The sequence below is a fragment of the Paroedura picta genome, chromosome 3, assembly GCF_049243985.1.
Source record: "Paroedura picta isolate Pp20150507F chromosome 3, Ppicta_v3.0, whole genome shotgun sequence".
NCBI classification, from domain to species: Eukaryota; Metazoa; Chordata; class Lepidosauria; order Squamata; family Gekkonidae; genus Paroedura; species Paroedura picta.
The window spans coordinates 55,089,788-55,117,010 of record NC_135371.1 but is presented as its reverse complement, the minus strand read 5'-3'; the positions used below and the strand labels follow the sequence as shown (position 1 = coordinate 55,117,010).

At 41.0% G+C, this 27,223-nt stretch overlaps 1 protein-coding gene across 3 annotated transcripts in view; it reads left to right on the top strand.

Annotated features, from left to right (window-relative positions):
* The window catches only part of PRKCD (protein kinase C delta), an 82,021-nt gene extending 56,359 nt beyond the window's left edge, over positions 1-25,662 (top strand). For all 3 annotated transcript variants that reach the window (XM_077325755.1, XM_077325753.1, XM_077325754.1), the window contains exons 7-18: positions 376-461; positions 1,696-1,825; positions 3,660-3,760; positions 5,111-5,207; positions 5,881-6,002; positions 8,724-8,897; positions 11,702-11,793; positions 15,504-15,566; positions 18,362-18,500; positions 21,818-22,006; positions 23,929-24,057; positions 24,926-25,662. In XM_077325755.1, the coding sequence (XP_077181870.1) occupies positions 376-461; positions 1,696-1,825; positions 3,660-3,760; positions 5,111-5,207; positions 5,881-6,002; positions 8,724-8,897; positions 11,702-11,793; positions 15,504-15,566; positions 18,362-18,500; positions 21,818-22,006; positions 23,929-24,057; positions 24,926-25,084 (1,481 nt within the window). In that variant the 3' untranslated portion in view covers positions 25,085-25,662. The remainder of the gene's footprint in view (positions 1-375; positions 462-1,695; positions 1,826-3,659; positions 3,761-5,110; positions 5,208-5,880; positions 6,003-8,723; positions 8,898-11,701; positions 11,794-15,503; positions 15,567-18,361; positions 18,501-21,817; positions 22,007-23,928; positions 24,058-24,925) is intronic.
* The last annotated feature ends 1,561 nt before the right edge of the window (positions 25,663-27,223 follow it).

Sequence of the window (27,223 nt, the reverse complement as noted above, 5' to 3'; positions counted from 1 at the left end):
TGGCCCAAACCACTGCTTTATCATTTACCAGCAGCTAATAAGAGTTTACAGAATAAGATATAGCTGTCATTTCTATGTAAGAATGTATTAATCTGTTCTCTGAAATGACAGTTTTATAGCACTTAAAATGAACACATGTTGTGTTATGTATCCCAGTTGAAGGATAAACTAATTACAGTAAAAGGTTTTATACACTCATATCTTTGAAATAAGCAAAACTAATACAAATATTTAATGAAAATGGAGGGAAAGGTATTTGAAACTGGTATATTCACTTTTTTAAAAGACTGTTTTCAATTTTCTATTTTCTCATAACCCCCCCCCCAACCCAAACCTTAAGTGCTGTACTGTTATTTGTTTTTGATGTTTCTGCAGAATGCAATGCTGCTATTCACAAAAAATGCATTGATAAAATCATTGGAAGGTGTACGGGTACTGCAGCAAACAGCAGAGATACAATGGTAAGTTTTATATGTTCGTTACGTTGTTGTTAGGTGCGAAGTTGTGTCCGACCCATTGTGACCCCATGGACAATGATCCTCCAGGCCTTCCTGTCCTCTACCATTCCCCAGAGACCATTTAAGTTTGCACCTACTGCTTCAGTGACTCCATCCAGCCACCTCATTCTCTGTCACCCCCTTCTTCTTTTGCCCTCAATCGCTCCCAGCATTAGGCTCTTCTCCAGGGAGTCCTTCCTTCTCATGAGGTGGCCAAAGTATTTGAGTTTCATCTTCAGGATCTGGCCTTCTAAAGAGCAGTCAGGGCTGATCTCCTGTAGGACTGACCGGTTTGTTCGCCTTGCAGTCCAAGGGACTCGCAAGTGTCTTCTCCAGCACCAGAGTTCAAAAGCCTCAATTCTTTGATGCTCGGCCTTCCTTATGGTCTAACTTTCACAGCCATGCATTGCAACTGGGAAGACCATAGCCTTGACTAAACGCACTTTTGTTGGCAGGGTGATGTTTCTGCTTTTTAGGATGCTGTCTAGATTTGCCATAGCTTTCCTCCCCAGGAGCAAGCATCTTTTGTTATATGTTTGTTATATGCTTATACAAAGTTTTATATATTTGTATGAAAACATACAAATCCAATTTAAATTTTAAAATCCAACCTAGTTAAGAGTGAGTGTGTTGAACTAGGATATGGGAGACTGCTGTTCAAATTCTTGTTCTGCCATTAAGCGTAGGCCAGTCACTTTCTTATGGATTAATCTAATGTATAGGATTGTTCTAAGGACACAGTGAAGGATGGGAAAATTAGATACACCCTGTGTTAATAATATAAAACCAAATGTCTTCTAAATCATAATAAACTAAAGTTTGCATGATTACTAATACATAGAAGCAAAAAGCCACTTAAAACTTAACTATGGAAAATAATTTCCTATAATGGCTCTAACTGCATTTCTTGGAGTTTTAAAAGACCTTATATATGAATAGTTTTAGTCGAGGGGAGTTAAGTGATTCAAGGCTGTTAGTTTTTCTTAAATTGTCTGTTGCTTGCCACAAGCCTATAGTCCATGTATTTTGCTAAAGAAAGAATAGATTTCAGAGCTTCCCTTTATAAATGCATTTTAGTTCTTTTAAGTCTATGGCTTTTAATCACATAAACAACTTTAATTTTGCATTGGCAAACATGAAAACATGAGGAAATTCCAAATATTTGGGTTATTGTACTGTAATGTAAATATATTTTCAGTTTCAGAAGGAACGCTTCCACATCGATATGCCTCACAGATTCAAAGTCTATAACTACATGAGTCCAACATTTTGTGACCACTGTGGTAGTCTTCTCTGGGGGCTGGTTAAACAAGGATTAAAATGTGAAGGTAGGGTCTCTTTGTTTTGACTGTTGTAGACTTTCCAGGTGAAGGCATGACTTCTTCAATATGTATTTCAAAGACCTTTACCACATGGGAGGCATTGCTCTACGCTGCCACCCAAGTTTTGGCTCAGGGCAGGTTGCCCCACCACTTCCTAGCTCCACATAGGGGAGTACTTGGCCTGCTGCACCCCGTCTGCCTCGGATGTGTGCTCCTGCATGGCAGCCAGATCATCAAGGCTCTGCTGTGCTGCAGAGCTGCATGGACCTTTAAAATATTTTGTAAGAATGAGATATGGCCTAACAACGCAATATCACATTCTTAAAACAAAAGCTGCCTGGGGCATGTTTTTTTTTGTTGTTGTTGTCCCTTCTGAGACGCCATACTCGGGCATGGGGGAGATGATCCAGGCCAGGATGGCCCAATTCTTCCTCAGATGCCCAGGCCCAATATAGGCACCTTTGATGCCTGGGGCAAAAAGGGAATGTAGATTTATCCGTGTTCCCTTGCCACAGGGCAATTAAGGCCTGTATCAGGCCAGGCCTTTACTGGGCCAGGCCAGACCAACTGTAATGTCATGCGGAAGTAGGAACTAGCCCCACGACTGGACAAGCAGTGAGTCATGCCAATTTCCTGGTGCAGAAATAGACAGAAGGAGGTATGTTGTGTTTAACCCTTTCACACACCCTATTTGGTTAAAGAAGTATACCTTCATCCTGTGTTCAAAGAAATGGACAGAAACAGCCTCCAGATCTAGTCGGATTTTTACTGAAGTGACATGGGTTTTCTCCTCTCTTTAGTATTGATAGTTAAGAAGTAAACTTGTATCTGAGTTCAGTTAAATGTCTTATAAAAAAATCACATGCATTCAACAGTTTATTATTGTTAACAGTGCAGCTGCATTGGCTCCTAGTAGAGTTCTGGATCAGATTCAAGGTGTTGATATTGACTTTTAGAGCCCTATGTAGTCTGGGACCTGCATATCTGAGGACCCGCTTCTCCCAGTATGCCCCCTAGAGAGCACTTCATTCATCTGGTGCAAATTTATTGGTAATTCTTGGCCCCAAAGGCATCCACCTTTTCGGTCTTTTTGGCTCTGGTTCCAGCCAGGTAGAATGAGCTGCTAACTGGGACTAGAGTCCTGATGGAGCTATTACAGTTTTGTAGGGCCTGCAAGGTGGCGCTCTTCCACCAGGCCTATAGTTGAGGCCAGAGCCAACCAAACATGGGCCTCCCCCTGCAGGTCTGGCACCCCCTTTTCTTCCATGCCACTGACAGAGGTTCCTGTCATAGTCAATGGGCAGGAAATATAAATGATGGTTGGGATATAGGGAGAGTAGTTAGTTAGATTATTAAATTAGTTGCTAGCTAGAGATTTGGTATAATTTTTTAAATTTTAAATTCTGAATTTAATGAAGTATGTTGTTTATGTATTTTAATTATGTTGTAAACCACCTTGAGTTCAATTTCGGAGAGAGGCGGTCTAAAAGTAAATGATGGTGGTGATGATGATGATGACGATTTGTTAGATCTGTGGGTCTGGTGGACACAGGCACAGTTTCTTCAGTAACTCAGCTCTTTATTAAACTCCAAAAACAACCAACACCAAACAGTAAATAAAAAACCGCACAAACTTATATACATTTCAGGCTTCCCACCCAGGAACTTGATTGGCTTTTAGCAAAGCCATACAATTGGTCAATTCAAGGGACTTTTCATTGGTTGTCGCTGACTATAGAAGAGGCTAGCAACTGGGTGCATTACAATCATTCATTAGCGTGATATCAAAGCATATGTCAGTGTCTGCATACATAACATGATTATAATTTTATTTCCTTAGAATGTGGGATGAATGTGCATCACAAATGTCAAAAGAAAGTGGCTAATCTATGTGGTATCAATCAGAAACTATTGGCAGAAGCTTTAACTCAAGTTAGTCAGGTATGCTTCATTTGCAGTCTTTGCAGATTACCTTTCTTTTATGAATATTTTCGAATGTCATCTATGTGTGAATACAGATTACCATTATTGTGTGGTAACATAATTGATAATGAATTATAAGCTGGTTTATCTACTTAACCACTGTGTGGAAGCTTACGTTTCCCTTGCTTCCCTGGATTTTGGAAGAAGCAGAAAATTGTGGGAGGATTTTCTTTATCAAATGGCAGTGTTATTACATATTTACTTGATCTTATTTGCCTTATTTAGTAATAACTTGCAATACAGTAGCATTTGACTAGAAAGAATAAAGTCCTTTATTCTTAGATATGTATTAATTGACACCTAAGAGCCATCTTGGTGTAGTGGTTAAGAACAGTGGCCTCTAATCTGGAGAACCTGGTTTAATTCCCCACTATTCCACGTGTAGCCTGTTGGGTGAACTTGGGCCAGTCACAATTCTTTCAGAGCTCTCTCAGTACCAATTCACAAGGTAACTGTTGTGGGGAGAGGAAGGGTAGGTGATTGTAAGCCACTTTGAGACTCCCTCGGTTAGTAAAAAGTGGGATACAAAAAAAACATACTGAAGTAGATTACCACTTTCCATCGGATTTTCAAAAGCAAGAGTATTTCAATTACCATAAGCCATATAAGGTAGGGCAGAAGAAGGGAGAATGTTCACTGATTACTCCTTCCACATAGACCCACAATACATTTCTGGTGCTGGTGAAAATTACTTTGGGGTCCAGATCAATCATTTTTAGAAAAGTAATTTTATTAAAATTAAAGTAGCAACAACTCCTTTCTAGTCATATTGATTAAGGTGAAATGGTGAGAAAGTACAGATGGTATGGCAGAACCATTGTCTGAGGTAATAGCTTAAAACTCTTCACAAACAGAGCTCATATACAGCAGTTTGTTAACCAAGAATACATAATGTGACAAGCCTATCTATAAACCTCACATGTAGTATTTAAAGTCACTTGTCATTTGTGTGCATGGAGATAATTTCAGTAAAGAAAAACAAGCTTAATATCATGTGCCACAAATGCATTTCAGGTCAAAAGTTCATGGGAGCTGGCCTATCTCTGCTGTGTGTGTATGTACACACACACAGACACCATACACACATATATACACACAGTTTGTAGGAAATGGTGGGTTTAATGTGATTTTATTGTGGGGGTCTTACTTTGTAGCCTGCCACAAGCCAGCTAGTCTGGGAGTGGTGGATGATGATGATGATGATAATAATAATAATACATAAATACATAAATGAATACATAAATAAGTAAAACTTAATCATTTTTCAACTGCATTCTAGAATATTATGTATATGTCATTTCTATCCAGAAATCTTCCAGAAAATCTGAATCTGGGTCAGTAGACAGTGTGGGTGTTTACCAGGATTTTGATAAGAAACCTAGAACATTAGGTGGAGATACAACAGGTAAGAGATAAACCTTACTACATTTTCTGTTGTGAATAGATCAGTCTATTAACAGGAACATGCTAGTTTACCACTACAGTATAAACAAAATCTGTCACATCTGTAACAAAAGAATTCAACTCTAATTATGTAAAACACTTTCTGTAATAAGTGACTAACTTAGTATTACCTTTCCCACACACACTCCTTCTCTATATTCCTAGCATATAATTTGGTGTCATGACACTCACCAAATGGTATATGCAGTCACACTTATAAATTCAGTGTGCCTCTCTGAGATTTAGTGCAAATATGTCTTCATCCATGGAATGAAGGTTGTTTCTTTTTTCTGCTTTGAACATCACATCTCCACACTGTTGTTATCCTTGGGAGGATTGCCCCACAGTATGAAGCCTGCAAGTTATACACAAAAATGTAACAACTTCTCAAATCCTGTATTAATCCAAGTATTTGTTTCAGAACCCAATGATGACCACTGTTAGTCTAAGGTAGCTTTTTATGACAATTTAAACTTCCCCCATAATATATATAACTTCATGCACATTTATGCAAGCTCATGCTCAGTGGTTCACTGCATTTTTTGTTATATCTTGGTACTTGAAGTACCATATTAAGTAGCAGAATTGTGGGTGGACCTTAATCTTACTTAAAAACTGTCATTTTGCTTCTACAGATAATAATGAATATGATAAGCTCTGGGAGGGAAGATCATTGTCACGACCATCCAGTAGAAGGAAATTCAACATAGATAGTTTTATTTTCCACAAAGTTCTCGGGAAAGGAAGTTTTGGAAAGGTAGGTACCTTTCAGGGCATAGCTTTTCCTGTTTGATAATCTGCTGTAATAGGAGAAAGGAAAAACAATTCAAGTAATTCTTCAAGACAGTACAAGCTAAAGACACTATAAATCTGATTGAGGGCAGGGCTGTGAGTGATGGTAGCAATAGCCAAGGACTCCATAGTGAAAAGAGACCCTCCCTGACTGTGTCAGTAGAGGTCCCTCTGCACAAGGGGAAGAAGGCACCACTCTTCTACCTAGTATTCTTAGTCAGTTTGCCTCCACAGAGAAGTAAAGTAAATAAAACAGGCCCATACAGGGAAAGGAGCTATCCTCCTTCCCACAGAGTTGTGTCTTTTCACAGATAATCAAGTTTAATAGAAACGTAGATAATATACATACAGAATCTTCTTATCGTCTGTTGCTTATACAGGGCATTTTGATATTTTTATTTATTATTATTATATTTATATACCGCCCTCCCCGAGGACTCAGGGCGGTTTACATAAAACAGGGAAGGATACAATTAACACATGGTAACAGGTAACAGCAGTAATATTATAACAATAATAACAAGATCATAACAATAACACCATAAAATAGAAATTGTGAGAGTCTCAGCTCAACTCTTACTGGACCCTGTGGGCAACCGATTAGTGTTGGTCATAGAGGGGGGGGGTGCTTGAGGGCCAACTGGAAGGGGTGGTTTGGTCGACCTCAACCAAATGCCTGGCGGAGGAGCTCCCTTTTGCATTCCAGTGATGACTTGAGGTAACAACACCACACCAGAAGTCTAAAGTGTTGAAGGGATGCAAGCCAGTAACTACCATTCATATACATTATAAACATTTTTTCTTACTATTCATTCATTCATTCATTCATTCATTCATTCATTCATTCATTCATATTCATTCATTCATTCATATGCTGCCTGCCCTTGCAGCTCAGGGCACTTTACATAGAACATAGGTGAACATAAGGATAACGTACAGTATAATTCAGTAACATCATCAAATAAACAACAGTAATAACAGTGGTTTTATAACATTCCATAACTAGTAGCAACATTAACATGGTAGCTATGACTCCATAGGTTAATTAGTTAAGGAGAAGGGATTCTGGGGAGACCAATAGATGGTGTTCATTCAGTCAACCTCAACCAAATGCCTGACAGAAGAGCTCCATTTTGCAGGACCTGCGGAATTAACTTCACAGAAGACCCAGAGAAGAGGCATTTAGCAGCTTTGTTGTTGTTGTTATGTGCGAAGTCGTGTCCGACCCATCGCGACCCCATGGACAATGATCCTCCAGGCCTTCCTGTCCTCTACCATTCCCCGGAGTCCATTTAAGTTTGCACCTACTGCTAATACCTATGCTGGACCAGTCTTGAGGATGTTGTTTAAGTGTGGGTTCACTGACAACATACTTTTGATGTATTCACATTTATTACAGAAAAGAGATATTCACAGATGTATATTGTCCCAAATAAAGTTTTAGAAGCAAAAGCTTTAAATTGGGGGTAATTCAGGCCCTAAAATTGTTTTAAAATTGTTTCAATTTATGTTGTTGTTATGTGCGAAGTCGTGTCCGACCCATCGCGACCCCATGGACAATGATCCTCCAGGCCTTCCTGTCCTCTACCATTCCCCGGAGTCCATTTAAGTTTGCACCTACTGCTTCAGTGACTCCATCCAGCCACCTCATTCTCTGTCGTCCCCTTCTTCTTTTGCCCTCGATCGCTCCCAGCATTAGGCTCTTCTCCAGGGAGTCCTTCCTTCTCATGAGGTGGCCAAAATATTTGAGTTTCATCTTCAGGATCTGGCCTTCTAAAGAGCAGTCAGGGCTGATCTCCTCTAGGACTGACCGGTTTGTTCGCCTTGCAGTCCAAGGGACTCGCAAGAGTCTTCTCCAGCACCAGAGTTCAAAAGCCTCAATTCTTTGACGCTCGGCCTTCCTTATGGTCCAACTTTCGCAGCCATACATTGCAACTGGGAAGACCATAGCCTTGACCAAACGCACTTTTGTTGGCAGGGTGATGTCTCTGCTTTTTAGGATGCTGTCTAGATTTGCCATAGCTTTCCTCCCCAGGAGCAAGCGTCTTTTAATTTCTTTGCTGCAGTCCCCATCTGCAGTGATCTTGGAGCCCAGGAAAATAAAATCTGTCACTATCTCCATTTCTTCCCCTTCTATTTGCCATGAATTGAGAGGGCCGGATGCCATGATCTTTGTTTTCTTGATGTTGAGTTTCAAGCCAACTTTTGCACTCTCCTCCTTCACCCGCATCAACAGGCTCTTTAGTTCCTCTTCACTTTCTGCCATTAGAGTGGTATCATCTGCATATCTGAGGTTGTTGATATTTCTCCCTGCAATCTTGATCCCAATTTGTGACTCCTCTAATCCCGCATTTCTCATGATGTGCTCTGCATACAAGTTAAATAGGCAAGGCGACAGTATACAGCATTGCCGAACTCCTTTCTCAATTTTGAACCAGTCAGTGATTCCATGTTCAGTTCTCACTGTTGCTTCTTGACCTGCATATAAATTTCTCAAGAGACAAATAAGATGCTCTGTTATTCCCATCTCTTTAAGCACTTGCCACAATTTGTTGTGCTTCACACAATCAAAGGCTTTAGCATAGTCAATGAAGCAGAAGTAGACGTTCTTCTGGTACTCCCTAGCTTTCTCCATGAATTTAGCAGCTAGGAAGTCCCTAATTCATCTTTTGTTGGTGTTTTACAGGTGCTGCTTGCCGAATTGAAAGGAAAGAATGAATTTTTTGCTATAAAAGCTTTGAAAAAGGATGTAGTACTTATTGATGATGATGTGGAATGCACCATGGTAGAAAAGCGGGTCTTAGCACTTGCATGGGAAAATCCATTTCTTACCCACCTCTACTGTACTTTTCAGACTAAGGTATAATGTAGTCAATTTTACTTATGCTGAAACTGGCATAGTGAAACAGATTGGTAACTAATTTCAGGACAAGCAAGATTGCTTCAGTTCTCCAGAGGTATTAATTTGCAGTTCTGCCTTATTTTGGAAATACAATAAGCAGTAGGTAGCAGAAATAATCCATCTGACTACTGGAAGATATTATGCATAGTAAAAGACTGTCATATCTCCAGTCAAGAAAGCCTGATAGCAAATATATGATTAAAAATGGGACTGTGGAGGTCAAGGTATATTTTTAAGAGCTTAGCATATGAGGAATGATGTGCATCTGCATGTTCTGTGGAGAAATTAACGAATGGTTCATATTAAAAGAAACTATCATCGTGCTGTGGTTGGTTGTTGATTTGAATAGGAACTTCATTTAGCATCCACATAGAAAAATAAGTAGTCTGAGGAGATTATAGTTCAAAATGATTAAAGATGGAACTATACTAAAGCTGTTTGTGTTTTGAAGTGTTTGTGTTCAGCATCCCAATGAGAAGCCCACAGTATGGAAATGAAACTCATGCTGAAAAAATAAGCCCAGCACTGCTCCCATAGCAAATATCTACCTATAGCTCTTTACGCAAATCCTTTGGAGATGCAGTATAGGTTTTGAACCAAGTCTGAGTACTGTGTGAAATGGGGGATGGAACAAATAGAAACTGAATTTACACAGGATTAAACTAAAGCTAGTTGGGAGGGATGAGGCCTTCAAGGAGATTGTACTGCCCATTTTCGACAAGAGTTCTGCTAATTCTTGCTGACCCGGTTAAGAGCTTAGGGAATATACTGGATCCAGCATTATTGCTGAAGAAGTAAGTTAATGCAGCTGCAAAGAGGCCTTCTTACAAATTAAGCCTGGAAGATGGCCCCCTACTCTGATTCAGCTGATGTAGCTACTTAGATTTATGCTATAGTATCATCAAAATTAAACTATAGTAATGGCTTTGCCCTTGAAGTTCTCAAGAGACTGCAGTTAGTACAGAATGCTGCAGCATTATTATCAGGATGTAGGTGACACTACACCCATTCTGTAGTCATGCCACTAGCTTCCCACTAGCTATCACCAAGCTTGATATAGCTAGTGAACAGGAGGCCTCTGGGTCCCACTCAGACCTTGCCAATTACTCTGATGACACCCAGCTATTTTTGTTGATGAATGGCAATCTATCAATACCCCCAGATTCTCTTTTTGGAAGCTGTGATAGACTGGCTCAAGAGAAGTTGGCTGAAATTAAAGAGCAACCACTGACAAAGATAGAACAGAAAGCAGGTTACTTAACCTAGGATCCCATTTTGGTTGACTCTTTGTTTGACTATCTAGACTTTGTTATAACCTTATCACTTATAAATATAGAGAAGGCTACTACATCATTGTGCCTCGTGATTTCCTTTTTTGTTCTGAAATTAAATCCAGCAAAGTTCTCTGGCTAGGCTGGCACACCTAGGTACATACATAGATAGGGAGGCACCTATGACCATTGTCAGGAGTCTGGGTGTGATTCTGTATGCCTCCCTATCTATGGGGACCCAGAGCACAAAGGTCACCCGCCAGGCTTTCTACCATCTCTGCCAGGTGTAACAACTTGCACCATCTCTGTAAGCATCCAATCTAGCCACTGTGATCCATGCAGTGGTCACTTACAGACTGGACTTATGTAACACACTCTATGCAGAGCCACCCTTGAAGCTGATCCAGAAGCTCCAGGTAGGCCAGAATGCAGCAGCATGAATCCTTACTGGGACTCAATGAAGAGCCCTTATCAAACCAGTGATCTCCCAACTACACTGACTCCAGATTGGAGAGCGGATCAGGTTCAGGGTTTTGGTGCTAACCTTCAAAGCCCTTAGCAGTCTGGGGCCCTTGTATTTACAGAACCTTCTCTTCCTCTATACCAGGGGTAGTCAACCTGGGGTCATTGAGATGTCCATGGACTACAATTCCCATGAGCCCCTGCCAGTAAACACTGGTAGAGGCTCATGGGAATTGTAGTCCATGGACATCTCAATGACCACAGGTTGACTACCCCTGCTCTATACCTCCCAAAGAGCACTGAGATCCAGCAATAAGCACTTGCTCAGGATTCCCAGCACAAAAGAAATAAAACTGGTCTTGACCAGAGTCAGGGCTTTTTCACTCTTGGCTCCAACCTGGTGGGATGCTCTCCCTGATGAGATCAGGGCCCTTTGAGACTAGGGTTGGGTGCTTCAGTGTCCAAAGCGGCTGTTCGTGCCTGAAGCAGCCAGCACCACGGAGCGCGGGAGAGGGGAGGTTTGGGTGCTGGTATACCGGCCAGCACTCACACACAGGCACAGAGCCCTGCTCCTGCGTGTGTGCACCGGCTGGCACCTGTGCCTTCCCACCCCATGCTGCAGTGCTTGCTACTTTGGACACCAAAGCACCCAACCTTATTTGAGACCTTCAACAGACCGAGTTGATCCACCAATTATATGGCTGAGACCAGGAGATTAACATAAAGAAAACGCTGGCTTCCCTGCTCCCAAAACAATAGACCCATCCACAAAGCGCCCAACAGAAATGGAGTTTCCCTTATAAGGTTTGATGGAGGTGGTTTAATAATATAATTTAATTAATATGTTTTAATTTAAAATGTTTGAAAACTGTTTATCGATGTAACGTTTGACTGTATGTCTTGTTGCTACCTGCCCTTGGTGAACCAGGAAAAGCAGACTATAAAAATAAAGTTGTTGTTATTGTTATTATTATTAATATTTAGTCATATCAATGGGTTAATGTTCTGTTTATTTCTGTTTGTAAATAGGAACATCTGTTCTTTGTTATGGAATTCCTTAATGGTGGAGATCTCATGTTCCATATACAGGACAAAGGCCGTTTTGATCTTTTCAGAGCTACGTGAGTTTGGGGGTGGGGGAGGTTAATGAGGGAGGGCTGCCCAGATCTTAAATTTGTTTTACTGGTCTAAGTATTAAAGATGGAATTTATCGTTACACCTGGGAAACACTGTAAATCATAGATGGGAACAGTCCTACAGTTGCATAAGTGTGGGATCCTGTATCTTGTTTGATTTTGCTGAGGGTTTAAAGACAAAAAAATTAAAGTATCTTAGAAATATTGCAATAGGGGAAAGAAAAATATTTTAATTTTTTAAAGAGTAACATCAAGATATTTTGCCTGAATAAATATTCTACTTTATCTTATAGAGATGATTTTCATGTTATCAGTGATTGGTTGTTGTCCCGTTTTTGAGTGAAGCAAAACAGGGATGGGGATTTTATACAGTGAATATTGTTCCATTAATGAGCTCTCTCTGAAGCGCTATGGTAATTTCAAACAGCACTACCCTTTCCCCTGCCTTCTTTTGCTGCGCAGTCTTCCTCAGAGTTATATTTTCAGAATGTTCTAAGTTGAGTGCTATAGCACTAGATCAATATGGTGCTTAAGTGCTATAGCAGCACCATTGCGATATCTTGAGTCACTAAAGAGCTGCATTGGTTTAGTGCTATAGCACTCAACTTAGAATGTTCAAAAATGTCTGCAGAAGATTCTGCAGGAGGAAAAGTGGCATTGAAGGAAGCGCTATGAGCATTTTAAACAAGATACCACAGGTATTTGGAAACACAGTGAAAAGGTAGAAAAATCTAAAAAGCCGTTTCCCTCAAAAGTAGCTGACCCATGCTTTGCTAACCAATGCAAGCAGGTTTGTATGTACAGGTAAATAAATTCAACTTGCAGTACATCACTAAAATGGGCCTGTCTGAAATGAAAGGGAAAAAATCCATTAGCAACCAGTTACTAAAATGGAATGTGTAGGCGGTTTGAAAATTGCCAGTTAGCACATTATGTATAGTGGAGAGAGAGTGATCTCATAAATACAAATATAAAATATGCACTTACATATTGGAAAGAAGAAACTTGCTTATTAGATAGAAATATGGGTTGGCTCATACATAAATTGTGTCTTTGATTCCCAACATTTTCCTATAAAATACATCCAGTTCACATTGTCTATAGCAGGAATTCCCAGCCAGGAGTCAGTGGACACCTGGGGTCTACAGGAGTTCCAGAGGGGATCTGTGACCTTTCCCCTCTTACCTTAATGGACTTAGCCACAAGCTAAGGAACTGGCTGCCTCTGCCCAGAGAGCTAAGTGGGTAGGCTATAGGTGTAAAAATCAAAGGGAAGGGGGAGTCAGTTATGGCATGGTATGTGGAATCTGGGCTGTCTTCTCAGCTCCTGAATTTCTTTCCATCCTACATGAGGCAGAGCTGCTGTAGAAATAGGCAGGGAAAGAGAGTGAAAGAAGGTTAAAGGGTGCAGGTGGTGAGGTCACTTCCAGTGATATGTCAGCGTGGCCAGATGACATCACTTCCAGCGGTCCTCAAAGCCTGAACATTTATTTCAGGGGCTCCTCCACAGTCAAAAGGTTGAAAAAGACCGTTCTATAATGAAAATCATAAAATAAAACACAAGTCATAATAATATACTTCCCCATTTGTTTTCTGAAGGTATAATGGTAGAGGAAAGAGAACGAAGAAAAGAAAGGGAAAATCCTTTTGAAATATCACATGTTACTGCAAAAAGGCTGTTTCAAGTGCTGGTCTCTGCTTTTATGGGGAAATTTCAAATCAGACAGGAGATGGAGGAAGCAATTTATCTGTAGAGAGAAGATAATATACAATGGGAAATCAAGACTGTGAGAACTAAAGAGCAATGAACATAAGAGTGGGTAGATCCTGCTTCCCATGAGGTTAGGCTGGCTCTCTACAACATATAATGATTAAGGGGAAAGGACAATTTTTAATTGTTTCTGAAAAAAGAAGAGCTATTAGGTCATCAGTGGGCTTCATGTCTAAACAGATTCCTCATAATTATTTCAAAGTGTTTTTGCTCTGTTTCAGGCTTTATGGAGCAGAATACACATTTCTTAAAAGAGTATAGCTCAAAGTAGGGTTTTCACAATCAGTCTGATTTTTATGGCCAGGAGAAGAACAAAGAGTTTAACTTACAATTAGATTGGATTTGTTGTTCTGAGGTAGAATTTGAACAGCATACTTTGGCCTCCTCTTTTGCCAATATAAGTTCCCTACTCTGAATATAATACAGCATGAATGTATTTTTGACAGATATTTCCCCCCCAGAAAATAGTAGTTTGAAGTATTTTGACAGGCAGTGGAGAACCTAGCCATGTAAAAGCCCCAGCTATAAGTTATACATACTCTATAACAAAAGGGTTAGTCTATCAATACACAAAAGGATAAATTAGGCTTTAAAAATCTAGTTAAATAAAGGAAACATTTCTGCTTAAATTTTCAAATTCTGGCAAATTCATAAAGAAGAAGAAGAAGAAGAGTTGGTTCTTATAAAGGAATAATTACCCTATTTGCTGGCGTATAAGACTACTTTTTTCTCCTGAAAAACATGCCTCCAAGTGGGGGGGTCGTCCTATACGCCGGGTGCACTTCAGTTGGGATAGACATAGCTGCCCATAGTGGCCTCCCGATGCCCGCCCACCTCATTCTACATTCCATCCAGTATTGCGCGGTATCCAGCGCGGCCGCGGCGGGTCATCGGCATGGCTGTGGCGAGCATCAGCAGCGAGACAGGGGTGCCAGCCTTTTCGGCGTGACTGACCCGTTCTGCTTGGTGGGAAGCAGCAGCACTCCGGCCCGCCCCTTGTCTATGCAGAGCTCGCACTTGCGCACTTGCGCACTAGTGCCGGTCACAAGGAGATGCAGGGGCATCAGGATAGATTCAGATGAGTAGCCATGTTGGTCTGAAGTAACACAATAAAATCAGTCCAGTAGTCTGACGAAGTGTGCTTGCACTCAAAAGCTTACGCCTTGAATAAATCTTTGTTGGTCTTAAAGGTGCTACTGGACTCTGGTTTTATTGTGCCTTTTCCATCAGCATATTAACTTATAAATAGCTCTCATTCTCAGTAAATATGTGTAGATTTCAGCCTTGAGTTCCCAGAACCATTTTCCAGGTGGCTGGGGCACAGTTTATCCAACATGAGACGGGAGAAATCAATATACTCCTGTGGTTCAGAGGACAAGCTTCCCCAGCTCAGAACTCCCGTCTTCAATGTGAGATGACTCTCTCTTCCACTGAATTTGAGTGGTATAGTAAATTGAAGCTAGAGAAGTATCCCCACACTTGTCTTCCACCCAAGCTCAATTAACTGTTTCTGATGATGTCAAGTGAGTGGGAGGCAGTCAAGGTCAGGGAAAAGTCTTACAGCATCTTGACATTCTGTTCTGCCCTCCTCCTTCCTCCCCAGTGACTGAGGTGGACAATAGAGTGAGCAGAACTGTTTCTGATGGAAGGAGTCATGAGATTTTCAGGGTTAGAGGGGCAAGAATGTATGGGATGAATTTTAATCCTCTGTAACAATTCAGATACATTGGAGAATCATGGGCCAGGTTGGGGTTACCATTGACGTATTGCCCAGAATGTCAGACAGGTTTGCATGCCTTTATTGGTTACAGCAGAAATGAGGGTTATAGAAGTAACTGAACAAAAGAATAAATATCATGCCATTCATAGGCTTAGTACAAATTAGGCTGTTATTATTATTTTAAAGTTCTTTTGCCCTCTTTCAGGTTTTATGGAGCTGAAATACTGTGTGGTTTACAATTTCTTCACAGCAAAGGCATTATTTATAGGTGAGTGCAGATTGATCTTGGTAAGAGTCTTGTAAAACATTGCAACAGTTATGTCTCAGTGATGAATTAGTGGGTTCTGCGATTAACCTACAAGTAGAGTGTTTTACAGGGAACTGTTCCCTAATAAAATTTTGAGTTTATTCCGAAGGTGTTGAAAAGAGGCGATTCAAACAAGCACTTGAGACCAAATCTATAATTGTTTTCTCATGTTTTTCTCCTTGGCAACAAGAAGAATGAAATGTTATTTACATTACACAGAAGAATCATTGTTTCACACTAGGAAAGGCTGGGTGTTCAGCACCAAGACTGAGATGCTTTGTCTTCATTCCAGTGGCAGGGAAAGTTAATAGTTTTTGAGCCAGGGTTGACCTCTTGTTGAAAGTACACTGGGGATCAGTACCAAATCAGTGTGCAGTGTGCCATGAGTTTGGATATTGGGCTGTTCTGAGAAAGCTAGTAGAGGCTGAGATATGCAGAATCAAACTTTTGGTTTTTTAATTTGGAATCTTGATCACTGCACAGTTAGCATTACATTTATATTAAGGTGACCAGATTTTAACATTGGTAAAGCGGGACACCATTGACTGGGGGGGGGGAGAAGGATTAAAAATTTGGTCTATATGGAGCAACAAAAAGTTTCATAGAATGCAAAACCAGTATTGTAATATATATATTTTTAATTTCAACATAAGTACAATTTGCCAGGTGCCCCCAGATGTCCCTCCAAAAGTGGGACAATCTGGTCACCTTAATTTATATTGATGCAAACTTACAAATGTATTATTTTTCAGGGTTTTCTGCAGGTAGCTTATGTCAACTACTGATCTGATGCCATGCAACCAACCTAACCCTTTGTTGATTGTTATTTTCTATCAAGCCACCTTTTAAAGAGAGGATATGTTAAAAATGTTCTCAGGTTTTGATTCACTAGTGCTGTTTCAGTTATTTAGGAGGAATTCTATTTTTTTTTCTTTAATTCACAAATATTAATCCAATAGGGAAGGAATCAGAAAAAGTTGATAGCTTAACCTTGGATGAAGAATAGCACTTCCCCACATTCTTCCTGATGTGAAATAGCAGATTACAATCTCTTGTATCCATAGTAAGTGCAGTTGGAAGTCAGCTTCCAGGAAACAAAGAATTTCTTGATGTTTTCTGAAACACTGGCTCAAGTATGTCATTTATTGCGAACAGCAAAGCTGTTGCTCTTTCTGGTTACTGCTCACTGCTGAGTGCAAATGGCTATAATAAACTATAGAGCTGTAGGTTCATTAAGTATCATCTTTTAATCCTTTTGCCTGTCTGTCATTTAGCACATGAATCAAAGCAGTTTAAGAAAAATAATCACTTTGCTTTTAAAAATATGCAGCAGGTAACCTCTTAAGAAAGACACCCCTTGTTCTATCCCCAAAGACCCTTTTCTAAGATGTCAGCTGTCGCCTCTAGCTTTTATAAATATCCATATAGAAAACATGTTCATTTAATAAAGACATGCTTTCTTTGGTCAGACTATTAGTTTAACTGATTACTAAATGTGCCAGACCACAGAAAATTTTTAAAAATTCAGATACTGAAATACTTTTTCCTTTTATGTGCTGAAATACATAGTATTCAATTCACAAATATTTGAAACCTATTGGAAAACAACATTCAGAGGTTGCTTTGATCACACAGACTTTCTTGCCTGCTTCTGTCCTTGGCAGTTAGTTTTAGAAGAATACAACTTTGTTGCCAATTAACTAATGGTTCAATTTTCATGACAATTGCCTAAGGCTAGAATCCAAAGAATATATCTGTTGGTGATCATTTTGCATACAGCCAGAGCTTTGCTTCCTGTTTCCCTTGCAACCGGTCCCTCTGATATCTGTCAGTTTAAATCAGTAGTTACCTGTGCAAAGCAATTGACTGTCATTATTAATGTTTGGAATAGGGATGAGCCTTTGGATATTTCCAGTACAAAACAGTGCCAGAAATTCCCTGTTTTGCTTTGTTTTGGCTGAAATGTTGAGGCTTTAAGCAACAATACATAGCTGTGTGTTAAATACAGCAATAGGACTATACTCCATGAACCATCAGTGAAAGTAGTTGATGATTGAGGGTTGTCTTCACTTTCCCCTCCCCCCAGCCATACTTTCCAATCCCAGGCAAGACAAGGCAGAATATAAATCACAAAATAAAGAGAGAAAATAAGTTGATTCATGTCGCAAGACCCATTTGCAAGTCAGTGAGATACAGTGAGGAGGGACCAGGATGTGAACTCCCTTCCTTCTCACTTTATTACCATGCAGCTTCACTTATGGAAAAGGCAGCCTAGTTAGCTATGTGGGCATTTCTGCACATGGGTCCCACATCCCAAACCATCAACTTTCATGAGGCCAGAAGAGGGGGGGGGTTTGGGGGGGAGATTTGAGATTCTTGCATGAGCAGATCACTGAATGCAAACCATTGTTAATAACATACCTTCAGGGTTAAAAAACCTTGCTTCCATTGCAAAAAATATCCTCATCCTCCAAAGTGAGTATGATAAGGCCCTTGTATTTTGGTTCAGCTTCAAATGTGTTTTCTTTTCTCCATCAAGTCCATTTTATTCACCTCTATTCCTGTCATGATTGACACTGCACAGTTTAATCTTTATTGAAAAGTGTCCATTTGTTTTTCTACCAACTTCAGCTTCTTTATTATTTAAAGTATTCCATCCCAACTAGCAGCTTTAACATTGATGCCGCAGGAATGTGAACCATTTTGGTACTAGTTTCTGGTTAAATGGTAAAGTAATTTTAAAAACTTGTTCACAGAGACCTCAAATTAGACAATGTGATGCTTGATAAAGATGGCCACATCAAGATAGCTGATTTTGGGATGTGCAAAGAGAAAGTCTATGGAGAGAACAAGGCAACAACTTTCTGTGGTACTCCGGACTACATCGCTCCCGAAGTAAGGAATACACACATGTAGTATACCAGGACGTCGAGTACATGATTAATTTACAACAATTTTAAAATGTAATAAATCAAACTAAAAGCTGTTAATTAGCAATAGTTATTTGGGGATTATACTGTAAATATTTATATTTATTAACCCTGCCAGCTCGTGGCAGTTTACAATAAAATTTTAAAACCAAATAAAATACATAATACCATAAAACCATAATGGTGGCAAAAAACCCCAATGTGTTAACCTCCCCCATCTCACCCATCCATACCCTATAGTAACAGCCACCGCCACACCTGGGGGGGGCATCTTCTGGCGGTGTCTGGCCTAAGGGGGCCTATACCGAGAGGGAACTGATCTTCCTAGCCTGTTCTCAACCAAATGCCTGGCAGAAGAGTTTCGTCTTACAGGCCCTGTGGAACTGTGATAGCTCTGTCGGGGCCTTCAGCTCTTCTAGGAGCTCATTCCACCAGGTCGGGGCCAGGACCAAAAAGGCCCTGGCCCTGGTCGAGATCAGGCATGCCAGGGGCTGGGGACAACCAACTGATTCAAACCCACAGAGTTTGAAGAGGCCTGTGGGGGGAATAAGGAGACAAGTGGTCCCTCAGTTAAGTGGAGCCCAGGCCACGGATGGCCTTAAAGGTAAGAACCAAAACCTTAAACCTGATCCAGAAGCTAACCAGCAACCAAGGCAGCTGCCTCAGCACAGACTGGATATGGGTCCTCCACATCCACCTCGTAAGAACCCTAGCAGCTGGATTTTGAACCAATGGCAATTTCTGGGTCATAGCTATGGGTATGCCCACTTAGAGTGAGTTATAGAAGTCTTATCTGGGAGTGACCATTGCATGGATAACTGTGGCCAAGTGTTCTGGAGACAGGGCATTAGTAGCCTCACCTAGTGCAGGTGGTAAAATGCCACTTGGGCTGTCCTCATGATCCGAGCCTCTGTAGAAAGGAAGGCATCAAAATTCATCCCCAAATTCCTGGCAGTAGGTACAACCATAAGGGAGGGAAGGCATGCTTCCTGATCCTGCCCCCTTCTACCCAGTCACAGGACCTCCGTCTTGAAGGGGTTGAGCTTCAGGTAACTCTGCCTGAGCCATCCAGACACCGTTTCCAAACAACTGGCAAATGTTTCCAAGGGGTAGTCCATCCAGCTACCCATCAGGAGATATAGCTGGGTGTCATCTGCATACTGGTGACAACCCAGCCCAAAACCCTGGACCAGCTGTGCCAGAGGGTGCATATAGATGTTGAAAAGTGTGGGGGAGAGTATCACCCCCTGTGGCAGCCAACAAGGGAGCACATAGGAGCCTGACAACTCTTCCCTCACTGACACCCCCTGTGTCTGGTTCTGGAGAAAGGAGACTAGCCCCATCTTCGCAAAGTGGTGTGCTAACAACTCTTGATCATCTACATCAGCGGTCCCCAACCTTTCTGTGGTCAGGAACCGCCTCCGGAGTGAGGGAAGAGCCGACGGTCCGGGCGCCACGCGTCAGCTGCGCACAAACGCGCCCCACCAGGGGCGCAAACACGCATGCACGGCAACTGCGCATGCGCATTTGTGTTGCCGGCGTGCCAGCGGCCGCACCTGCCTCTTCCCCTCCCTCTTGCAGCGAGAAGCTAGCCGGGCCTGGCGAGCTTCTCGCTGTGGGGGGGGGAGGCAGGTGTGGCTGCCGGCGGCCCGGTACCGTGGCCTTCGCGGACTGGTACCGGGCCGCAGACCGGGGGTTAATGACCCCCGATCTGCATCAAATGCAGCTAACAGATCCAAAAGCACAAGCATAGGCAAACCGCTCTGATCCAGCTGGCTCCAAAGATTGCCCAACAAGGCAACCAGCACAGTCTCCACCCTGTGGCCAGGTCGGAAGCCTGCCTGGTATGGGTCCAGGGCCTATGTTTCCTCCAAGAATGCCAGGAGCTGGGTCTGCAGCAGCCCTCTCTACCTTATCCAGAAACGCCCGATGCGAAACAGGGCGGTAGCTGGTGGGGTCCTGCGGATCCAGCACTGTTTTTTTTCAGAAGAGGACAAACTACTGCCTCCTTCAGCCCTTCAGGGAACTCTTTAGATGATAAGGAGGGTTTGACAGTATCTCTCAAGGGGCCTAAACAATCTCACATGGTTTTTCTGAGGATAAAATGGAAGATAGGAGAATGATATAAGGTGATTTAGGTTCCTATTGTGGGTAAAGGGAGAAAATATATAAGAAATAGCTGGAGATATGGGAAAAATAAAAAGTAGGCCAGTTAATTGGTTGAAACAGGGAATGATGAGATTACGGGAGTTACCAGGAAGAAGGAAAGAGGGTGGGGAGGGTATCTATGGGAAAGTGAGGTGCCCTCACAAGTCCTTGCATGTGGCCAACTAGCACTGCACAACTGAGCCATAGTTTTCCCAGGGAGAGGCTGTTAGGGGAATGAAGGAAGGAAAGCTGAAAGAGGGCAGATAAAGGTAATTTTGCTGATGAGGAGAAGGAAGCAAGAAAAGGGGAGAGGCTATGGGAGGGCAACATGAAGGGGGGTGGGAAATGAGATGCAATCAATCCTTGCAGGTCCCCTGTGTGTTGTTTGCATTTTTACAAGAGAGCATGGTCTCGTGGTCTCTGTGGTGCGCTCCTCCACATGCAGCCAGCTGGGTGACCTTGGTTTCATCACAGCCCTGATAGTGCTTTTCTGACCAAGGAGTCCTGTCAGAGCTCTCAGCCTCGCCTCACCTACCTCATAGGGTATCAGTTATGGGGAGATGGAGGGAAGGTAATTTTAAGCCGCTTTAAGACTCCTTCAGGCAGTGAAAAGTGGGGTATAAAATGCAACTCTTCACCCACTCATACATGACCTGCAGAAAATCCTTTTATTTTGGAAATAAAGACTGTCCCCAATGGCAACATAAAATGAATGGAAAATGTATCTAATAACTAAGTATGCAGTATTAATCTGTTAAATAATGTAATGTTATATTTCATATTATGTTGGAACTGTTTAATTTTCTTTATTTTGTTATCACATAAAATAGTATCAAAGATGAAATGTTTGACAGCTGCTTTGAAATTATATATCACAGCACACTCAAACCTCCATCATATTTATGTAACACACATCTTCATTATATCTATATATAATTTTATAGGATGGAAGAGTCATAATCTGGAAGCTTCCAATTGCATTGTACTACACTTTTCACTTCTCACTAGATCATATTTATGTAACACACATCTTCTTTATATCTATATGTATATCTATATCTATATGTAATTTTATATGATGGAAGAGTCATAATCTGGAAGCTTCCAATTGCATTTTACTACACTTCTCAATAGATCCTGCAAGGACTCAAGTATACATTTTCTGTGGACTGGTGGTCTTTTGGAGTCTTGCTGTATGAAATGCTGATTGGACAGTCTCCTTTCCACGGTGATGATGAAGATGAGTTATTTGAGTCAATCCGAGTAGACACGCCTCATTACCCACGTTGGATTACCAAGGAATCTAAGGATATATTAGAGAAGGTACTGGCTTAAACTTGTTGTTGTTGTTGTTAGGTGCAATGTCATGTCCGACCCATCGCAACCCCATGGACAATGATCCTCCATGCCTTCCTGTCTTCTACCATTCCCCGGAGTCCATTTAAGTTCACACTCACTGCTTCGGTGACTCCATCCAGCCACCGCATTCTCTGTCGTCCTCTTCGTCTTTTGCCCTCGATCGCTCCTAGCATTAGGCTCTTCTCCAGGGAGTCCTTCCTTCTCATGAGGTGGCCAAAGTATTTGAGTTTCATCTTCAGGATCTGGCCTTCTAAGGAGCAGGCAGGGCTGATTTCCTCTAGCACTGACCGGTTTGTTCGCCTTGCAGTCCAAGGGACTAGATGCACTTTTGTTGGCAGGGTAATGTCTCTGCTTTTTAGGATGCTGTCTAGATTTGCCATAGCTTTCCTCCCCAGGAGCAAGCGTCTTTTAATTTCTTTGCTGCAGTCCCCATCTGCAGTGATCTTGGAGCCCAGCAAAATAAAATCTGTCACTATAGGGCCGGATGCCATGATCTTCGTTTTCTTGATGTTGAGTTTCAAGCCAACTTTAACACTCTCCTCCTTCGCCCGCATCAACAGGCTCTTTAGTTCCTCTTCGCTTTCTGCCATTAGAATGGTATCATCTGCATATCTGAGGTTGTTGATATTTCTCCCTGCAATCTTGATCCCAATTTGTGACTCATCTAACCCCGCCTTTCTCATGATGTGCTCCACATACAAGTTAAATAGGCAAGGCGACAGTATACAGCCTTGCTAAACTCCTTCCTCAGTTTTGAACCAATTAGTGATTCCATGCCCGGTTCTCACTGTTGCTTCTTGACCTACATATAGGTTTCTCAAGAGACAGATAAGATGCTCTGGTATTCCCATCTCTTTAAGAACTTGCCACAATTTGTTGTGCTCCACACAATCAAAGGCTTTAGCATAGTCAATGAAGCAGAAGTAGATGTTTTTCTGGAACTCCCTAGCTTTCTCCATGATCCAGCGTATGTTGGAAATTTGAACTCTAGTTCCTCTGCCTCTTCGAAATCCTGCCTGTACTTCTGGAAGTTCTCGGTCCACATATTGCTGGAGCCTAGCTTGTAGGATTTTGAGCATAACTTTGCTAGCATGAGAAGTGAGTGCAATGGTGCGGTTGTTTGAACATTCTTTGACATTGCCCTTCTTTGGGATTGGAATGTAAACTGACCTTTTCCAATCCTGTGGCCACTGTTGAGTTTTCCAGATTTGCTGGCATATTGAGTGTAGCACTTTTACTGCATCGTCTTTTAAGATTTTGAATAGGTCAACTGAAATGTTGTCACCTTCACTAGCTTTATGGTTGTTCAGACTTCTTAAGGCCCATCTGACTTCACATTCCAGGATGTCTGGCTCCAGGTCATCCTTAGCTTAAACTAAGTATAGGAAAATGGAAAGACATATTAAGGTGAATGTCTGAATCTACTATCTGAAAGTGTATTTATATAGATATTATCTCCCAGGCAAAGTATGAAAGAGTTTTGTGAGAAATGGAACAAACTAGCTCGGGGATAGAATAGTTTTATCCTTATTGATCAATGATGTATTTTTGTACACAGTTGTGTGATAGTAATGCCTTTCTGGTGGGTGTACCATGTTGTATGCACTTTTCCCTGCAAGTGGTGTCTGCTGCTGCCAGGCTTGCATTCTGGGTTGCAGTTGTCCTGGTAAGTGGGAGCTAAGGAGTCACTGTACAGGAAGAAGACAGCATAGGAGGTTGCTTTGTGCTCGAACTCCAAGACTAAGCAGCAGGAATGATTCCAGTCGACCAAACTGGTTCTCTAATATTGTATCTTTCGATAGCTACAGAAGTTGCACTCCCTACTTTAAATGTTGTTATTTGCAGCTACAGTGACTGAATTAGGATGCATGGGTTCTGTTTTGTAGTTGTTTGAAAGGGACCCAACAAAGCGATTGGGAGTAACTGGAAATATCAGAGATCACTCTTTCTTCAAGACGATTAATTGGACATTTCTAGAGAGGAGGGAAGTGGATCCACCTTTCAAACCTAAAGTGGTATGTAATTTCTGAATCCCTCATGTTCAGCAGAGTGAAGAACTGTATAACTTTGTGTCATTTGCATTTGAGAGCCTTGTAGATGTTGCATTGCACTGTTGCAAAGGCAGCATATGCAGGATCTTCCCCCGCTTTTATTCTCAAAGCCACCTTGGGAAATAGGCTACAGCAAGAGTGACCAACTTGCACAAAGTGTCCAATAGGATTTGAACCCATGAGCCCAGTCCTCAGCCAACGCTCTGGGCCAGCCTTTTCCATCCCTTTGAGTAGAGGAGCCCCTGAAATAATTTTTCAGAATTTGAGGAAACCCGGAAGTGATGTCAACTGGCCATGCCCCTGCCATTCTGCCAGAAATGACATCACTACCCTGACCCTTGGCCCTCCTTTTGCTCCTTTCCCCCACCTTTACTACTACAATGGCAGCTCTGCCTCTTATAAAGCAGAAAGTAGGAGCTGAGAAGACAGCCTGCTCTAGCCTCATCATCAAACTGCTGCCTCATATATTAGACTTCCTGTATTTAGACTTCTAACACCAAAGTTTTTAGATGTAGGCCTGGAGGTCTGAGAAGTTGAACGCAGAAACCATTTTCTGTCAATGAGCATTAGTCAACTCACTTCATAGTTCTGATTAATAGTTCAAAAAGGACAGAATTCATGAAGAATTCAAGATGATCCATGTTTATTTGTTACTGTTTATCTACAGCTTATATGTAATAACTTTCTGCTTGCCACACAGATGACCAAGCCCAAATTGAATGGCAGGTTGTCTGTAAGAAAGGAATTGGTTGTACTTCCAGACTCTTCTGGACAGTAAATTAGTTTGAATCACCTAATTTGTGTTCTTGTTGACATTCTCCTTGTCATACAGAAATCAGCAAGTGACTACAGCAACTTTGACAGAGAGTTTCTGAGCGAGAAGCCTCGATTATCGCACAGTGACAAAAACTTAATAGACTCCATGGATCAGTCTGCATTTGCTGGGTTCTCTTTCATCAACCCTAAATTTGAACAGATTCTGGAGAAATAGTTCTTCAAACATAGAATTATATTTAGGTACAACTATAAATAGAAGCACTCCGTACAATCTGTGATCAAAGGATACCATCATCTCTTCATCTTCATTTTCAGTGATGCTCAGTAATGACTTATTATGTTATGCTGCTGATTATTTGGCAGTGGGCTGTAGCTTCACCTTGCATGGTTGCATTTATGTATCCTTGTGAATCACATGTACATGATTTTTTTTTCTTTCCAGAGGGAAAAATGTAAATTGTGTGTTTGGTTAATAATTGTAGTTATCTATTGGGGAAAGAAATGTATGTATATGCTGTATATTTTGCTTAAGGGGTAGAAGATAGATTGAAGATTGTCTTTTTAATAAAGTGGAACCGCTAGCCAGTTCTTTTATGTCTTCAAAAAAGTTAACTTGAATTTTTATTCAACTTATTCTGGGCTTCAAATGTTGCTATTTTTAATGTCCCAGTGATGGATGTGGTGCTTTGCAGGTCTAACTCTTACGCGTTTACAACCTTTTAAATAGTATGTGTGTTTCTTGTTCTTTGATAAATGCCTATTAAAGATCACAAGTCCTGCAGTTCTTAAAAAGTAGCGTGCCCCTTTCTTGATAGGTGGCTCAGATTGCTAAAACTTAAACTGAAATATTAAACATGAGCTATACATTCCCTTAAACTCATTAGGTCTTCGTTCTGACTAAACCTCTGTAGAACCAGCCAGAATGTCTTTAGTGAGGGTTGGTGTTTCTTTATCAGAGGAAAATCTATCTAGAATGTTGGACAGTTTCTTTTCACTCACTAAGTTTTTCCCAAGAAGTTATATAGTCTGAGCTGACTACAATTTTCAGTTCAGCACAGGCCACTACCACACTTGGGAGGTGGAGACTAGTTAGTATAGGAAAATGTGAAATATTCACAGAATATTTACTGTGAAGCTGAAACTTAATAATAGCAGCTGAACCGTCAATTCCTCCAAGTAATGAACCCAACCCAAAAGGAGATCTGTAGGCTAAATAAACTTTTTATTCATTTGTTTCTTCTTCGTTATGATTTCACAATTTTAATCAACAAAAGTCCCAAGAGTTCTATTTTTATACCAAACTGGCCCCAATGCTTACAGGCAGGAATCTTTGAGCAGAAGCCTATGTGATGTCCAATGAAATTGAGTATTAAGATTAACAATCACTGACGAAGGTGCAGGAAAACGGGCAGAATGCCTGGGATACCGTTCTGATTGTTGAATATATTTAAGAAATGGAAAATATAAAAATAGAACTCTTGGGACTTTTGTTGATTAAAATTGTGAAATCATAATAAAGAAGAAACAAATAAATACTTCAGAAAATTTATTTAGCCTACAGATCTCCTTTTGGTTTGGATTCAAAACTTAATAATAGACATTGAAAGGTACTTTACAGAAAAACCTGTATGAGAATGGGGGAGGGAAATAGGAAAGGAACACTGTGATAGCAATGTGTCAGTTTGAATTACTCCTTGATACAGAAAGATGTAACGTAATTTAATAGTTTATTATAAAGCTTAAATAACAATGTGCCTATTCTCTTCCTTACTGCAACCCTAGCCTTCTTTTTCTTACGGATTCCCCTTCTCCAGTTTGGGAAGCTACCTAGCCTTATAAAATCCTGCCCTTACAGTGCACGACTGTAGACCTAAGGACATCTCTAAACTAATCTGAGGAAAAAACAGCTTTGGATATGCTGGACTTCAGGTCAAATGTTTCAGCAACAGTCATGAACACCACAGGCTGCTGAGGTACTCTGAAAAGCCTTCATTAGCTTATCTTCAGTTTACTATAATTGAGCCCTCGGCTTCGTCTCCCTGGAAGGATCCTGGAAGTCCCAAATGGGAAATGCTTTCATGTTGGTTTTACAACTCATCACTAAGTGTAACTGAAGCTGGTAAACACACCTTGACTTAGAGAAGGAGCGTTTAGATGGAAATGTATAAAAAACCTGAACATTTTGTTATGGTTACAAATAAAATAAATTAACATATTAAAGAAAATACATTAGTATTAATTATAAAAGAGAAAAAAGTGAGAGAACTTTCTGTCAGATAATATGAACACTGGGTTTTGTTGCAAAAGCTTTTAAGTCTCCTGTGTTTATAGTAGCTAAAAATTGTCATATGAT